At 40.6% G+C, this 18,963-nt stretch overlaps 1 protein-coding gene across 3 annotated transcripts in view; it reads right to left on the bottom strand.

Annotated features, from left to right (window-relative positions):
- SGCZ (sarcoglycan zeta) overlaps positions 1 to 18,963 on the bottom strand; it is a 547,569-nt gene that overhangs the window by 127,260 nt on the left and 401,346 nt on the right. For 2 of the 3 annotated variants that reach the window (XM_083630760.1, XM_083630758.1), the window contains exon 3: positions 1,774 to 1,875. The exons of the other annotated variant lie outside the window; for it this stretch is intronic. In XM_083630760.1, the coding sequence (XP_083486886.1) occupies positions 1,774 to 1,875 (102 nt within the window). The remainder of the gene's footprint in view (positions 1 to 1,773; positions 1,876 to 18,963) is intronic. 3 annotated transcript variants of the gene reach the window in all.

Below are 18,963 nucleotides of genomic sequence, written 5' to 3'. Positions count from 1 at the left end.
CAGAGGTGGGAAGCCTGGGGATTGACTTTTGAGAGCAGGGCAGTGATTTATGGAATTTGGCACAGGCTGTGAGGTTCGGCGGAAGAGGAATGGCCAGAGCTGGGAGCTGGGTGTGCAGGATGTGTCAGAGGAAGAGGCTGTTCAGGCGAGGGACAGGCTGGTTGAATCCTCACCACCCCCTGCCACAGTGTCTACTGGAACCAGGAGGGGCTTGAAGAAAGAAGAGCAGTGATAGTTTCCATGTAGGAGAAGACAAGCTGGGTTTGTGTGGTCCCATTCTTGCTGCAAGTGCTTTGCAGGGCACAGGCCTGGGAACAGCTGCTTGGAGCCTAGACGTGTGGAGGGGGGGACGTGGGAATTTATGTGTACTTCTGTCAATTAAAAAGTAACTTTCAGACGTGTGCCTTCCCTGGCTGGTGCCTAGGACAGCAGCTTATAAAATGTACACAACTTCAGCGGGAGTTTAAATCACTGCTTATTGTAGCCTTTCTTGGGACTGACAAGCTTTTAAATAGCTCTTCATTCCTGACAACTTTGGAGCAGCAATGTATATTAAATTTCCCTACACTTCATTGACTCAAAACATTTTTGCTTCACTCCTTGATTACTGGTTAGCATTGGCATGCTAGAAAGAACTCCTGAACCGAAGAAAGCAAAACACAAGATCTTCTAAAAATATACCTTTATGAACTCTGTTGCCACATGACAGAATTGTAATAGCTGGCTTGCTGTGCAGAATTTATAATGTCTCTTGTTTTTCTGTAATGGCCTACTTTAAGCAGTAAAACAATTACATACTAAACAATAATGTGATGGGCTGCTTTAGCTAATGTACTTTTGGATGAGATACTTCTCATATTAGAACATTCCCAGCCTTTGTTTTATTATAAAGCTGTTCACTAGTGGACACACACCAGTGCGTGCTTAGGCCTGTTGGTTTCAATAGGCTTAAGCATGTTTACATTTACGCTAAATTATGGCCTAAGGATGCAAGCATGAATACTTAATTGGAAATAAATTCTTTGGGAAAAGGCCAAGCATATGCTCCAAATGTACCAATCTGCTCATGATGTCTACTAGATAATTCTTAAAAGTTGAATGTTGAATGATACATTCCCAGTATATATCTACCAGTAGTTCACTGCTATAGTATTAGCTTTCTTTCTTTTTTATTTTATTTTTATTTATTTTTAGTAAATACATAGTAATTTAACTTAGAGGAGTCCTGATGGGACAGGCCAGCCAGGAGCAAGACATGAAGGCAATAGCTTCCCTCACATTATAGGTTCCTAGCAGCTTGTATTGACTAGTGATGTGTCTCTGAACCTCTGGTTGCGTTGAAGAGTAGAATCTGTATGAAATTTGTAAAATCCCCAAGTTCTTTTTATAGTGATGGCAGCAGAAAAACACTATTTGAAGTTAAGGTTTCCAAAATGCATTGGGCCATTTCACACATCAGCTACTTATGTCATAACTGTCTGTGTCACTCTGAGGAACTACGCTTTCACACAGAATAAGCAAGCACAACCAATATTCATCTTAGAAATGTTACAAGGTATAGTCAAGTGAAAATTTATCATTGAGGTAGATTAGCCTTTAAATTCCCTATGTGCCTCTACACTGAAGGCTCAGAAGGAAACGCATTTGGAATCCTCACCTAAATGTCAATTTAAAGGTATCTTAGAAATCCAATACTTTCAGTGAAAATAACGAAAGCAAAAAAAAAAAGAGAAAAGCCTTAAACTTGTTATTTATTTAAGCAAAGCAACCTACCTTTCGAGAATGGATTTCTTTCACATACAATGGAAGTAGAAATTCAGATATACCTTCAAGTCGAATTCCTTTTTTGGTGACTCTCAGATTCCCCATTCCATCCTAGAAGCAATAATATACAAATGTGTGTATATGCCGTTGAGTTGGGCATCTAATCACTATATACAATGCATTACTTACTCCCATCAAACCTCAGGTTTAGAAGGTTAATGCTAAAAGCAATGTAAGTGCAGGGGGAAGTGAGTATGCCTGTCTGATTATGAGATGATTCATGACATGAATGCACATCTGTCACGGTTTTTGATAGGCACATTGCCTACTGGCAACATACTTTAAAAACTTCAACACATATTTCTTTGACATGTAACTTTCTATAGTCTGAGCTACCTAGTTCATAAAACTCTAGGTTGGTTGTCCTCCTTTATAAGAGTAATATGGATAGGGCCCATGTTTATATGGAAATGTAAAGCTACCAGGAGGGAAGCCATCTGTAGCCTGAAGATTTGAACTTGCAGGTATGTGAAAAGCTTGTGATCAACAGGCATAGCATACTACTCCATAGTCCATATGAGATTTCAAATTTAACGTTTTACATAAAATCATAGAATTGTAGAGTTGGAAGAGACCCCGAGGGTCATATAGTCAAAACACCCTGGAGTACAGTGGTACCTCGGGTTACAAACACTTCGGGTTACAGACTCTGCTAACCCAGTAGTAGTACCTCGGGTTAAGAACTTTACCTCAGGATGAGAACAGAAATCGTTCGCCGGTGGCGTGGCAGCGGCGGAAGGCCCCATTAGCTAAAGTGGTACCTCAGGTTAAGAACAGTTTCAGGTTAAGAATGGATGTCCGGACAAATTAAGTTCATAACCAGAGGTACCACTGTACAGGAATCTCAACTAAATCATATGTTGACAGGTGGCCATCCAAACTCTGCTTTAAAATCTCCAAGGATGAAGAGTCCACCATCTCTTGTGGGAGTCTATACAAATGTCAAAGGATTCTCTTAGATTCCCAATCAAATAATGAGGTTCCTGGCCACTTCACTCAGAAAATGGATTTGCCACAATTACTTTGGAGCACACCAAGCATAGTAAATGCAGACAGACCCATGTTCATGGACATATACTGGAGAATTCCTGGTACATATTCTGAGGGGTCGTTTTTTAAAAAAACAAGAACATGGAAATCTTTTTCACTATTTGTGTTTTCACTGTGGGAAAATTCAGTGTATAAACTGTTAAGTTGCAGAGTGTTCTTTTGGGGATAAAACAGCATGATTCCATGCGTGTTGTCTTGAGCTCCTTGGGGCATGCTAGATAAACATGCTAGGTAAATAAGAGCCTATGGAAGGACAATGGTATTTTATACAGTGTGGCTCCCTCAACTTGCCTATACAAGGCAAGATTACAAGGCAGAGGAAATATGCATTTTTTAAAAATGGTGAATGTCTTGCTTTTGCCAGGCAGAGGGTTACAACACATAAGGGGTGTTGCTTTTAGACACCCTGACTTTGTCCTGTATGAAATGCTGGCAGATGTCAATCATTACATGTCCAACTGTTCATCAGATGTTCTCTTACTGTTAAATATTATTCCGTAACTGGCACAAAATATTGTTAAATGTGACACAACAGAAGTTTCGAAACTGCTTTCCAGGAAGATATTGGGCATGCACTCTCAGTTCACAATGGATGATAGTGAGATGCAACACACCGCCATGTAATTTGAACGATGGAGATCCACTCATGGGAACTGGGAGACCAACATCTAGAGGGTCACAGGTTTCACATCCCTGCCCTACAACATGTTCTCCAAATTCCTATGCAATGCCCTGAGATTCTTTGTCAAACATGCAGAGGTTCCTTGGTAGGTTTTGTATGGTAAATGTTCCCAGAAGGTAGGAAGTTTGAAACAATTTACTACTGCATGTCAGCCATCTATACTGTTAAGTGCTGAACACCATTGCATGCCTGGTATTAAATACTGTTGGATGGCAATATTCAGGCAAGTGTAACATATAAATATACTGACCACACAAATAATATGTGGGAAATTCTCAACATCAAAACTGCTTATTGTTGAAAATCACTGGTAAGTACATTGATTTCAACTTTAAAATATACAGCTTCTCAACAATGATTCATCCTCCATTCTCCACTAACGCCTGCCTACTGAGACTGAAGAGTTACATTATGAGGACAATTTCTCCAAAGCACATCACACCAACTGAAATAATGAAATGTTTTCTAGAATAAAATATTAGCGCAGAGCTTCAAATACAAAATATTTAAAATTTAATAGGATGAATGAATTGGAGCTCAATTTAAACATGAGAAGAAAAATGCAACTCTCTCCCTTTTGAAAATAACATTTTCCTGTGTTTGTGAACAGCAGAACTTTAGGTACATCTAATACAAGTAGAACAGTAGCTAGTCACATTGAAATAATAATGGTCCGTACATATATGATTTTCTACCAGAGGTCATGCTGATCTTCCAGCATGGGTAGGGAGCATGGAATACCTGCCTTGCCTCCTCCTCCTCCTCCTCTTCTTATTTTTATTAGAAGAAAAAAATATTATTTATCCCCAGCCACTCTGGGCAGCTTCCAACAAAATATTAAAATACAGTAATGCATCAAACATTAAAAGCTTCCCTAAACAAGGCTACCTTCAGATGTCTTCTAAAAGTCTGGTAGTTGTTGTTCACTTTGACATCTGGTGGAAGGGTGTTCCACAGGGCAGGTGCCACTACTGAGAAGGCCCTCTGCCTGGTTCCCTGTAACTTGGCTTCTTGCAGTGAGGGAACTGCCAGAAGGCCCTCAGCGCTGGACGTCAGTGTCCGGGTAGAACAAGGGGGTTGGAGACGCTAACTGGGTTGTCAACTCTCTATGGCTACAGGTAAATCTTAAGCCTGAGGTGATCAGGCTGCTGATGAAGCCAAGGCTAATGACAAAAGAAGTGCAACTATAGAACCCACAAACTGACTACAGCACCTTGCATTCCATGCCCTGAGAGCTTAGATGTGGAGGGAGCCAAGACAAGCTAAACAGGGCCACAATGTTAGGAGAGAGAAAGACAGTCATCCACACCATACATTTAAAGCATGTTTAGCACCCATTAATTGACTCATTAATTGTAGAGTTGGAAGGGGCCTCCAGGGTCATCAAGCCCAACTCCCTGCAATGCAGGAATCTCAGCTAATGTATCCATGACAGAAGACCGTACCAACCTCTACTTAAAAACCTCCAAGGAAAGAGAGCCCAACACCTCCTGAGGGAGACCGTACCACTGACAAACAGCTCTTGGTGTCAGAAAGTTCTTCCTGATGTTTAAGTTGGAATCTCTTTTCTTGTAACTTGGGGCCATTGGTTCAAGTCCTACCCTCCTGAGCAGGAGAAAACTAGCTTCTTCTCCCTTCCATGTGGCAACCCATGACTTCCCTCAGAATCTGGCTGCCAGGGTAGAGGTCAGTGGAGGGAGAAGCCAGCCAACCAGCCAAGTCTCAGGGGGGTACCTGCCTCCATATACAAGGTCCAGTCCAGTCCTAAGGTCAGGAGCATCTCAGTTCACATAGTCAGATGATCCAGGGGTCAAGAAAGCCGAGGGTCTAAGGTCATAAGAAGCAAGAATCAGCAAGGTCTGGTTAGGAACAACCAGGGTTGTTTCCAGCAACTGACTGAGGCTGGAATCCCTGCTTAAGAAAGCTGGAGCCAGCTGGTTCTCATCAGGAGCAAGAAGGCTGATCAGCAGCAGGTGGAGTCACTTTGCCTTCTGCTCCTTCAGGCTGCTGCTCAGCAGGTGAAACCGAGTGTGCTGGTCCCAGGGGGGGGGTTTACCGTGCGGCGTGGTCTGTGTCTGGTCCGAGGCTGAAGCGGGGGTCCAAGGCAGGGAGCCGGGCATGGTCAGGAACTCTGGCAAAAAGCAGGACAGGGTGCCGGCAGGAACAGGTAACCAACAATGTTGCTCCCAAAACCTGGGACTGGGCTGGCTGGCTTTTATCTGCCGTGAGGCATAGGGCGGTCCCAGTCCACAGGTGACTCGCCTCTCCTGGCCTGGAGGCGAGCACTTCTCCTACGATAACTTAGTTCCCTCCGCCTCTCTGCCCTGAGCCTCTGCAGCTCAGGAGAGGCTGGAGGGTTACTGGACCCAGAGGCAACCTCACCTTCCCCTGACAGGGCTGAGAGAGGAGCACCTGCAGGCAATGGGTCCTTGATCACCTCCGGAGCCAGAGCGGATTCAGCCGGTGTCTGCTCCTTAGGATCTGGCACAGGTGAGGGCCCTTCAGGTTCAAGCCCCTGCCCCAGCTCAGCTGGCCCTGGAGGCGGGGACTCCTGTGCAGGCTGGGATTCCTCAGGTTCAGCCTCTGAATCAGATTCCCAGGCCATCACACCGAGTCCTAACCCATGACAGAATCTTGGGGACCCATTTGAATGGGTGTTAGATGTGCTTTAAATATACAGTGCAGATGTTATTCATAAACTGTGTCCTTTCGGTACCGTTGGGATCCCTTGTGAATTTCATTTTTTGTGTAATATTGTGTATATAGTGTAATAATCACCTTAAGCACCTACCCATGTTAAAAACACTTCATGGATCTTTGAATAACTAGTTCCTTAACCTACTGCCACCAGACTGTTAGAATTTCTGATCTATGATTGCAGTCATGGGATTTTTGTCTATCACATGACAGTGTATGTTTTGACTCCACAGAGCGGGAAGTGATGAAGACAGGATGTTTGTGTTACTGTGTTCCGTGAAGTGGGACTATTGTCCTTTGTTTTTTTCCTCTTTGCTGTCTGATGCTAGAGAGAGAGGGAGCCATGTTGCAGTGCTCTGTGTGTGTTTATATGTAATTAAAGTAGATTAGCCAAAATGCTGAGTTGCTGAGGTCTGTCATGCGCATGATGCGCAAACTCTGCAGATCTGTAAGTGTGCCGGTGTCGGTTGGCATCGGTCGCTGTGATGTTCGGGCTGAAGAAAGCTTTTGAAGCTCCCAAACGATCAACCAGGAGGGAGGGAACATGCCAGTTGGGCATGTGTCTCTGCCAGGGTCCTACTCAAGTGTAGGCTGAACTCCTGACACAGACAAGTATGGAGGTCTCTTGCTTGGGCAGGGTGGAAGAGCATATCTTTTGCTTTCACCATTCCTGAGGACAGCCTGATTGAATCTCCATCTTTTCAGCCTGTGTGCTCCTGGGGGAACAAGACAGTTTAACAAAAGAAAGGCTGAGGACAGGAGCACAGACACTGGGAAAGACTGTAGGTTTGCCCACAGAAGGCTTTATTCTAAAAAGGTGTTAAAAGGACACTGCTAATTGAATTGTTCTCCATTTGATGACTGATCAAGTCAGAATAGCATCAGGTCCAAGACTTTCATAATTATAAATGGTTAGAAAGGAAAGATACTCTGTTAGGGATTTAGTAAATGTATTAAATCCAGCAGGATTTAGATTTATTTAATCTATAGGGATACACCAAGATCCTTAAGAAAGCTATTTCCTCTCTCGTGAGAAAGAGATCAATTATGGCATGAGAATGCAACAAATTGAAAAATAATGAGGTTCATGGAATTCAATCATGCTACTCATGCTAACACCAGGGAACATTTAAGCTATTGGGTCTGGGGAAAAAGGGAAATGATAAGCACTTTAAGGACCCATCAGATGGATGTAATATGTAATATGAACATAGGATATTTTTAAAGAAGCAGAAGATTATTTTGGCGTGGGGCAGACAGGAGGAGGACAAGTTTAATTCTTTTTAGTCAGCACATTGAAAATCCCTTCAAGCAACAAAGGTATGTGGAATGCCTTAAAAATGTCACTTTTCTTTATCCTTTAAAACGTCACTTTTCTTTATCCAGTAACCCTAACTGAATGAAGTAGTATTTTATACACACCATTAGACAGAGCTGATAGACAATCTAGGGGCAGATGAGCCTTGATGGGAACTCTACGCAAGCCACACACTACATCCCTCTGTGTTTTCTGGGTTGGAACATGTCTTCAGACTATGATAATACCTCTTTTATTTTTTTGCCAAGATGGAGGATGGAGTGGAAAGAGCTGCATTAGTGGCTCCATGCACTCTTGCCTATGGCACAGTCCACCAATGACATCATGAAGCCCTTGGAAGTTGACCAATCAGGGAATATGGCCCTCAGGATGAAAATGTCCCCGTTCCCCACACCTGATTCTTTGTAATGTCTGGTTTGAGCCTCAGGGTGGCCCCACTTAAGGCTACTGAACCCCAAATCCTATGCTCTGCACACTCCACAATTTTGTCATCGTTGTTAAAGAAAACTAGAAAAATACTATTTTTGAAAACAATTTTAACATGAAAACAACACAGAGGTGTTAACGGGGATGAAATGTTATAAAACGTAGAGCTGAGCTGCCACTTGGAAGATAACAGGAATCAGGGAATAAATGCACTGTTATTACAGTAAAACAAAACTACTGGCCTGACACGCTCCAAGAAAATGCAAATAACAACAACTTGGGAAACAGCATCTATTTGTTTCTTAGGAAACCAAAAGTTTCAACAGGCAAATGCGAAGAGTATGGATTCTAATGTTAAACTGTGGACATGATACAAATGGCTGAAGAACAAATAACTTACATATGGGTAATAGGCATGTACACCAGAGATAGCCATCTGTTTTCCCATAGACTCAATGCTGCTCCCAAAGCGTGTGTGTGTGTGTGTGTGTGTGTATATATATATATATATATATATATATATATATGTACACACACACACACACACACACACACACACACATACACCCACCCACTGTTTCTCTTGCAATGTTTTTCAGTGCTTTCCAGTTGTATTAAATAGCCACCTTCCACACTGGAATATTCTGTGACCTACAAATAATGTAAAATAAATGATACTGTGTTTGTGTACACATGCTCCATAAGTGGGAAGCGGTTACTGTAGGATGGTGCCTGCAGTGTGAAAATACACTTCTGGAGTTGAAGAATACTAGAAGTGCCTATTCCTCATCAACACTGTTCTTTCTCTCTCCCCCCCCCCATTTCTTGTGAAATCCTGGGCACCTCAGGAACTGCCTCAAGATCAGGCAGACTGGCAAAGAATTGCACAATTGCTTATTTGGTGTCTGACAGACCTTGATACCAGAATGCTAGCTTCCCCCTCCCCAAAAAAAATCAATACTGCAAAATTATTTGATGCTGGGTAACATGAATTATTGCTTTTGTATTTTTGTGTAATCACAATACCTTTGGAAATGAAATTATCTTTCACACACCGCCCATAGTTGATAAGGTGCCAAAGCCAAGGCTTAAAGTTCTCATTATAACTTGAGAATTCATAAAGTAAAAAAGATAGATAAAAACATGCATGAGCCAAAAAGCGGGATGGGGGATTAACCACCTCTAGCATTATGAGACCCCTGGAGTTTTAACTAACAGGACCTTGAAGACTAGAAACCAGCTTTGGCCTAGTAGATTTTAATAGTTCCAGAGTGCCAGTTTTCAAAATGTACTCGTGTGATGTTGAACCTATACATGCTGAACCTACACATATCAGGGTTAGTGGAGATAGACAGGGAAGAACATTTGCAGAAGTAAAACACCACACTGTACTTGTCAGGAAATTGTACCTGTGTGTATTTAGGAACATTGTAAAATACAAGATATTAAAAAGGTTCTAATAATGCCTTCTGCCCTTAGATCACATCATCCTAGAAACAATATTCTAAGTGGGTACATGGCATTGATGCACATGAGAGACTTATGTACAGGCTCATAGATGGCAATAATCTGCCATGTTGAGGGTATGTTAAAAGGAGGTCTCTGGACAATGTTTTAAGTTTGCCCTCTCTTCCCCATTGAAATGATACTTCGGATTGTCGTTCTGAATCTTTGAAAGGCAGATGGCCCTTTCAAAATGCATGAATGCACCTAGGTTTATGCAGTGCAGTGATGAGGAGGAGATGATGATGGGCGAATACTCCATAAATGTGCAGAAATATATTACAATGGTAGGTCTTAATTTATGGCCTTAGCCTTGCATTTCAGACAATTCAACTCTCTTCTTTGATATCCCAGACTACCATTGCATTGGAGGGTAAGGACAGTGATGTGCCTGAATCTTGCATCTTCAAAACTAGACCCAGATTTTCTCCTCCCTTTTCAAGTGTCAGTCTGGAGATGCACAGTACACAAAATATTCCTAAAGTTAGATGTCAAGGCACTCTTCCTTGGAAATTGATTCCATTGGATTAAAACAGAACCTACTTCCAAGCAAAGGTGTTTAGGTCTAAGCTACACAAAAACATACATCACCATCTAGTGAATTACTGGATGACAAATTGTTTGCAAGTTAAAAATAAGGCATTCTGGGTCTTCCGAAGAGTGAGAAACAAGTATAATAAAACACACCTTTTATCTCAATCTACTAAATACGAGCAAGTAAGTCCCTCCACTTTCTCCAGCATCGATAATTGCTAGGAGAGTATTATTTATTATGGGTATTATCCAGCCGCAGTTAAATACACTTAAGGGCCTAACAATAGCCCTATTTGGGTGTTCAAGCAACATGTGTGGAAGTGTATGGGCTCATGTGCTGGCCCCACCTTCAGTATCGTGAAACCATGTGACCACCTCAACCTTCTGCCACTGAGCAGGTAGACCCAAAGGGGACTTCTAATTGTGTTCAGATGAATGTGCTTATCAGCCTCTGTATATTTTATTTTTGTGCATACAGACACATGCAATGTTAATTCTGCCCTAATTCCTACTGAGTCCAATGGAATTTAAGTAAGTGCTTACCATTCAAGTCCCATTCAAATCAATGGGACTTTGAAGGATCAACGACAATGCAAGTTTGCCTTACATTACAGACTATGATAAAACCTTCATACAACTCCCTTTACCAAAACAATCTTAGCTTAACTTTGAATATATCAGGGCTTTGGGTGAATGAGCAGACTGACTTTCAGTGGCTGCACTGGGGTATTGAGGAATGCCAGTTAATTTAATGACACATTAAACTGATTAAACTCTTCTCGAGAAGTAAAAATTTGCATTTGTCAAGTTTGATATAACATTCTCTCCCAACTCAGAAGTAATCAGTTAAAATAATCACTTTCCATTGTGACATTATTAAGATTAAGCATTTGTTACTAATGTTTGTCTTGAAAGTTGATGACGCTAATGCTTTTTCACAAAAGTGTAGGTGATTTATTAAATCAAGGAAATGGCGTTGGATCTATTGCACTATAAGATTTGCATTTCATCCCAAAAGAAACAAAACTTGAGATCTATACACTGGGCTCACTTACTGAAAAAGAAGAATAAACAGAGCATAAAATGAGGATTCTTGATGGGTGAAATCATATCCAGAATGAGTCCATGGATTTCAAGGGGTCTGCTCTGAGTATAGAATTGGTTATCACCCAATGGAGCCAACACAGGGAACATACATAGGCTCACAGAATTATAGAATTTGAGTGGACCATAAGGAATCATCTAGTCCAGGCATGGGCAAACTTTGGCCCTCCAGATGTTTGGGACTACAATTCCCATTATCCCTGACCACTGGTCCTGTTAGCTAGGGATGATGGGAATTGTAGTTCCAAACATCTGGAGGGTTGGAGTTTGCTTATGCCTGCAACGCAGGAATCTTTTGCCTAGAGGCTTCATAGTTTTCAGAACTCAAGAGGGACTGATGCAACCATACTGGATGCATTTATCACTTTATGCCCCTTGGGATGGGGAGAGAGATGGAGGCAACATTTATCCTCTCTCTTTCTGCCAGTATACATGCAACAGGAGAGGACAAACTTGTTTGATATTAATTGAAAAGCAAGCTCGGCTATTCTGAATAGTGAGGCTTGGTTTCATGTAACTTCTTATTCTGATGTAAAAAATATATATAAGTAACATCATTCATCTTCACAAGTCTTCCCTTGGCCATGCTAAATGAGGTGTTACATTATGTATGTTTGGTTGTTCATTGTGTTAATTGTATGAAAAATTCTTTTAACAGCAGAGCTCCCTACAAAATGAAATGAAAATCTCTCCAAATATAACCTTGTATAAATCAAAGCCAGACATGTCTTTCTACCTTACCAATTCCCACCATGCTTCGAACAGATAAGGAAAAGTTAGAAGAGTGTCAATGAAGAAGGATTTTAGGAGGGTTTATAGATAAGTTCTCCCAAATCAATTTTTAGTCTCTGTCCTTTTCACTGCTGTAAGCATCACAGTTTGTCCTAACCGTCCTTGAATCCAAATATCTTATCATTGGGTTTAATTTATGATGTCAACTTTCCCGACATTTATTGCGCATTTTATTGATCAGCAAAAAGTATGTATACTTTGTCGGTTCATAACCACAAACAGATGTTTTGCTATAATTGTGTCATGAATATGACAAAATTTACGACATTCTATCAGCAGTGAAACAGAAGCAAAAACTTTATTGGAATGGAAGAACTCAAAGCCTTTATTCCTAGCTTTTATGGCTTGAATATAATCTATATTTTTATTGCTGGGTACACACACAGAGTGCTTTGAACGAACCTTATTTATTATTATAGGACATGAAAAGTGAAGGGCTTGGGGGACAACTGTTGAAAAAACAGCCTTAAGGCATTTGTATACCAGAGATACATGCTGTTTGCTGTTTTAAATTCCTCCTATAAATTATTCTAGGAGACTTTTAGCTGTTTGCGGGTGTAGCCCTCAACATACAATGGAAGCAAGAATAATGAAAATCAATGTTGTTACATATGAGTCAACTTGGTTAGGCTTGGGCTAACCAGCATCAGTGCTACGAAGGCTGAGGTTCTGGCATGTAGAAGACCCAAGAATGATGAGATACTGACTTGCAAATTTCAGTTATGGGAAAAGGCAATTTCCATTGCTTTAAAAGTAAAGTTTCTTTTCTCAGAATCTGACAGAGAAGAACATATGATTAGGAACATTTAAAATGAAGAAGGAATTTCCCTGTTACACTAGGAAAGAAATCAGAAACATAACCATGCTCATCCCCCCGGTCACTTCCTTAACAGTTTGTAATACAGAGTTTGTATTTCACTGCCACAAAGCACTGAAAGTTGACATTGTCAGTGAACTTTCCACTATGGTTTTAGTTCTAGGTAGCCCTTTGATCTCATCAGCTTATCTTAAGAAGAGAGTTTCTTACATCCCGCATTTTGTTGTTTTTCACCTCACTTAAAGAGAACCTTTTGGAGCCCTTTGCCCTATTGATTTGCAACATCAACCTTATGAATAACATGTTGCCAATTGCAGTGTTGTCTCCCTCATTTTGGAAGCATCCTTCAAAGTTGTCTTTTGGTATTACTTTTGTTATGCATTCTGACAAAGTCTCAAAACAACTTTCTTCCAACCCATTGTAAAACACACACGTGTGTGTGTGTGTGTGTGTGTGTGTGTGTGTATCTAGGCCAGTCGTGGGGAACTTCTGGCCTGTGCACCTAATGAGGCACACTAAAACCTCATTTGGTCCACAAGGTCATTTTGGCCATGTTCTCCTCACCTTCCTTACACCTGACTTCACATACGACGTTAGTTAGTGCTATTTTTCTAGAAAAAAAGGTGCCAGAACTCACCACGAACTCCTCCCTTGTTGTCACCTACCTGAGAGGTGACGGAACTGAGTTTCCACTGAAAAAGAGCCCTGTGGGGCAGATAAAGACACAGCTGTGCCAAAAACAGGTTTTCAGGTGGTAGCAAACCCCTATACATAGCACCCTATGTGGCGCTTTGCAAGCCCTGATTGTTGGTGTTTGTAGAGTGCTGAGTTTGGTGCTTTGCGGCCCTGATGATCATGACCACCCCATTTTCTTTTTCTGTTACCCCCTTATTTCTCTCTCTTCTCCCTTTTACTAATGCGATCAAACCCCTTTACATTGAATTCACAATGTGTGAGGGGAGAGCATTAATGAAAGTTTGTCGTTGGCTTTCCTTGAATTCCACCCTTCCTCCACACAACAATGATTTAGTAGCAGCATATCTCCTCCCAGTTCTATGTGCATTTAGCTTACATATTACCTGCAGGTATCCTATCTAATGAAAATCTGCCCATTTCTTTTAAGACAACATGATAGAAAATATCATAGCTTGCCTGAGCAGTTGGGTAGCTGTTTGACCCTGACTTGTGGCTTCATCCCTCAACTCCTGAGACTGCTGCTTTCTCTTCTACAAATGACTATTTAAAGTGTGAGGAAGAGTCATGTTTGCTGAATTAGCTGTTTCAGGCAAAATACAAGTTGTTAGGCTTGGTATGTATATTTTATTGAAGGCTCTTTTTTAAAAAAACTGAAACAAAGGTGAAAGTATATGGGCTGAAATCTTGCAGTCATCTACTATGGAGTGAGTGGTTTAAGGGTTGCAGACTTAAATAGTGTTATTTGTACTTCCAGCTTTATGCCATTTTACATTCTGAGAGTCACCCTATGGTGATGATTATATGACATGCAAGACTTTTCTCCTTCTAGCCATTTCTTCATCTGCAGGCTTTGCCTGATGGATTACTGCATTAAAGGTCTGTTTGATTATGTGCTTTTTAGCAAATGGCTTAAGCAAAGTCCTGGAGAGTGAAGAACTGGCTGATGGTGCGTTAGCAGTGCATATACTCCAAAAATTAAGATAGCAGCTGTTGGAGAAAAACACAACAGACAGTGGGCATGTAGTGAGATTATTAAAGAGCATTATGATCATGTCGTAGGGTGGGCTAATCCAACTGCCAACAAAGAAACAAGCTACATATAATTTGTAGTGTGTGTGTGTCACCATGTGACATAATTCACGATTGCGTGTCGAGGTCCCCAGGCCCCCCCCAATAACTCACACATCACACCAAATTTTTTGTTTAAGGTTTTTGGCATAATTTTGGCCACAACTTTATTAAAATACAAACATGTGAATTGTTGCTTAGGCATTGGTTGTGACTATCTGCCCCCACCGTGGGGGACAGACTGACATTCCGCACGCCTGCGAAAGTCAGAAAAGGGGGCAACCTGCCCTCAGCCCTCCCCAAATGCAGCCAGAAGCACTTGCAGTGGCCCGAGCCCCCTTGACAGGGTGGACAAGCAATAGTTAGCCCCCGATTCCTTTAACGGAATCCCTTGCAGCAGCAGCATTAGAGGGGCAGGCACAGCCAATCCATGCCCCTCAACCAACCAAACCAAAAACCAATGCCTAACCGCAACCTTACAAGCTGTGACGATTTGCTACGCAGTAGGCAAAAACCAAATGGCCCCAGCCAATCAGCCAGATGGACAAAATTCCTACCGGGCTCCTGCCCCAAGAGCAGACGACCCCATGACAGGCATAGCAAGGTCAAAGCGAACAACCCTAAATATAGGGGGGGGGGACGGGCAATCCGATGCACGGGCAAAAAGAGGAAGCCCTAGCCTCAAGCAAGGAGTTTTAGCATTTCTGGCTGTCAATCAACAAATGGCAACATTAACTTCTTCCCAACAACAAGGGAAGCCCAATCGCATCAGTGGCCAATGATCAATTAGCCCGCCCCACAACTTTGGAGTGTCCTGGCGGGTCCCCACCGCAACACGTGCTCTCCGTAAAGGAGAACACGCTTTGTAATACAAAACTTTATTAGGAAACTTAAAATACTTTTCAGAAAAAAGAAGATATCTGGTTAAAAAGTGGTAATTGAGAGTTTAAGAGCTTAGCCCAAAAAATACTGTAAGGAGCATGTCATGGAAGCATGAACTGGGACCTGCCAACCTGCAGGGGTTGTGGAAAACATTACGGATGAGGCTAAATTATGTCTCCTTTGTGTATGAGTTCATGCTCCAAAACACACCTCCCATTTTTGCCTGTTTGGGCGAACTTGTTGCAAGCACTTTCTGAAATTGATTTTAAATTTCAAATAACAAAACCTGCTCATACAAGGAAAACAGAGCTTAGTAGTTATACAGAAAAGAAAGAAAAACACCAGCTGATGGTTGTAGTTTTAGACATTCCAAGAAAGGCAATCAAATGAAAGCATCTATCCATGAGTCAATGAAGGGTGAAAACCATGTTTGATTGTCTTAACTAAATAAATAAAAGGATAACACGTCATGTAGAAGATTTGAGTCTTTCCCTTTCCAGATCAATATTCATTTTGTGAAATGGTTAATTTGTCCAGAAGCAAAATGTTCCATACTTGTGAAATCCAGGCTTCAAAAAGATTTGCATTTAAAGTTTTCCAATTTTTTTGCAATCACTGATCTAGCTGCAGTTAATAAATGGAGGATGAGGTCTTTATTGGTTATGTTCTTACACCAAGAATTAAAATAAGATAGTGGGGCTAATTTGGGGTCTGATTAATTGTTTCATAACCTTTTTGAGTTTGGGGGGAAATCACCACGTGTACTTGAGAGCCAGGAAAATTGCATTCCTGCCAGCAAAGGTTGGATGTGTTAGGATTAATTCCGCATAATCTGGTTGGGCACACGTACCAGTGATGTGCTATGTTTAAAGCATCTTCTCATGTTCTAATTGAGATGGATGCAAATGGTAGATTATTCCAAATTATTTCCCAGAGATGTTCCTCTAGTTCTTCTCTAAAATCTTTTCCCCATTTTAAGTCTTAATAAAATGAAGGAAGGATAGCTAATTGTGTGAGAATTTTAGATAGTTGGGAGATTATTCCTTTCCCCAGTGGGTTAGTTGAGTTGAGTAGTTGCCCAAAACTATTTAAACTGCGTAGTGCTTGAGTCCTTACATTTGGCTTATTTAGAAAATGTAAAATCTGGTGTATCTCTAACCAGCCACATGGTATATCCCAATATAAAAATTATTTCTGGTGCTACAAGGGGCTTGTGTTTAGTTTAGAAGTAAAATCAAAATGATATTCTGTACATGAGCGGAGTCTTTATACCATTTTAGGTTTGGTATCACTCTACCTCATTGTTTCTTGGGTTTTATGAGATAGCCAAGGTCTCTTGTTGGCATGAATAAAATTTAGTAGCTTTTTGGTAATTATTAACTTGAGAGATGGGTATGCTTATTGGTAAGACTCTGAATAAGTAAAGAAGGTATGATAATAGCATCATTTTTGTTTTAGAAACTCTGACTAACTATGAGTATGTTAGTTTTGACCAATTTTTTAGTTTAGTTGTTAAATCTTTTATCATGGGATTAAGGTTCAATTTTTCTAGTTTAGATAGATTCTAAGGTATATTCACTCTGTTATTTAAAGGAGGTATTACAGTGTTTTAGGCCAGTTGTTTTGTGTCAATGCAGTTGTAATTTTAGAGGGGTGAATCAACCCACATTTGCTGAAGTTAATGGCAAACCCAGATATCTTAACAGATATAACAAGTTGATGCATAGCAGCAGATAATGAGGTTTCAGGGTCAGGAAGGAATAGAGCAACATCATATTGATAAAATGTTTTCCCCCCAAATAATTCAGAACATTTTAAATCATTTCTTAAAAAATATCCAATAGAAAGGTTTAGGCGATAACAGGGGCATCGCCCAAGATATTAAGAAGACCAACTTCTGAGTTGTGAATAATAATACAAACTGGCATAATTTTTGTACCTTGCTGACATATGTGTATGGTTTGTTAGTTCTGAATTGGCTAAGCACCAAGCATAAAAGTAATTGTGTTAATGTAATATGTTGTATAGGGATGCTTTAAAAGTGGGTGGTTTGCGTGGGTTTTGCAACAGGTGAGATGTTCTGCTTCTATCAAAATAATCATTAAGTACAAGATTAAAGTTACCACTTATCACCACTTTGCCTTGTTTAAATGAGTGCAGTAATGTAAAAGCTTCATCTAGAAATTATTCTTGTTAGGTATTAGGTACATACAGAGCATAATGTCAGCCAGGAGTTATCTAACAGTCCTTTGAGGAAGATAAATCTTCCATTAGGGTCACTTAGTGCATCTTTTAATTGAAAATCAAGTCTAGGAGAAATCCAGGTTGCTGACTCCCTACTTTTGCAAGTTCCTTGTAAGGTGTACCAATCTCCACCTTGATTCAGGAGGAAGGGATATGTATCAGTGTTGTGTTTCTTTTTCTTTTTAAAATATGTCTTTTATTTAAAAAGTAAGGTCTGGGTTATCTGGGTAGACCATACCCTTCGTATTTTAAGTTTGATATTAATTTTAATTGGAGTACTCATTTACGTTCCAAGTTAGTGCAGATAAGATTAATTTAAACATGCAGCATATACCAGGCAATAGATCTATTATGCACCATAGTAATTCCAGCATTATTATCATATTCCATCAGAATAAAGATGCTTGGAATTCGTAAAGGGATTAACTGTCCCGCATTACCTAGTCCTTTCAGCCTTCCTAACAGAATAATCCCTACACCTGCAGATGAGAGTGGAATAGTCCATCTCTTCATCAGCCAAATGCTCATGAGCTAAAGTGAAATTAGGAGGCTCACACATTAACCCCTCCTCCCTCCTTCCCTGCAGAAGAAGAAAATGTTTTACATGGTTATATCGCAAACAGAAATAAGGGAATAATAGCCCAATTCTTGCCTGTTTTGGTTATAGAGGTCATAGCTCTTGGACAAACTTACTAGTTGGTAGTTTGATTTGGGAGGCAACAACATTATTTACTTTCAAGCCTTTACATTTAATTAACAGGGCTTGTTTTCCACAAAGGAAAAGAAATCAGTCAGATTCATTTTCTCTTGTTTTCCTATGTGGGTTTCACTGGTTCTATACGTTTGTGTTGTGATTTTTATGTTCTGTTTTCATTGGGTTAAATTGTGTGTGTGCATGTGTGTTTGAAATGAGAATCAACTTTGCCTTTGCCTTTGGGGCAGAAAAAAATCTTTCAAAACAGATAAAGAAATAAAAGTCCTCTGCTATAAAGATTGACAAATCAACTGAGGAAAGAGCTTTTGTAGATGGTAGACAATGGAGATGACACTTTAATGTTAGCATTCAATAGTTTTGCAATAAAAATCCAGACAGTTAAATAAAATACATACTTGGAAAATAAGAGTTCTCAAGCATCTTCTTTCTCAAAAATTCAACCCTGCAATACACTTTGGGAAGATTCACTAATGATGCATCACTCAAGAACTACACTCAGATAAGAAGTGCTTTGGGAGGTGTTGTAACCCTTAATCAACAGGTTCAGTTATTGCTAAACTTGTATCAATGATGCTGTATTCGTACTGAGTGACAGAGGATTTCAGGGCAAA

This window comes from Podarcis filfolensis (assembly GCF_964270895.1).
Source record: "Podarcis filfolensis genome assembly, chromosome: 9".
Classification (NCBI taxonomy): Eukaryota; Metazoa; Chordata; class Lepidosauria; order Squamata; family Lacertidae; genus Podarcis; species Podarcis filfolensis.
Note: the sequence above shows the minus strand (reverse complement) of the source record. Positions and strands in the feature narration are given on the sequence as shown.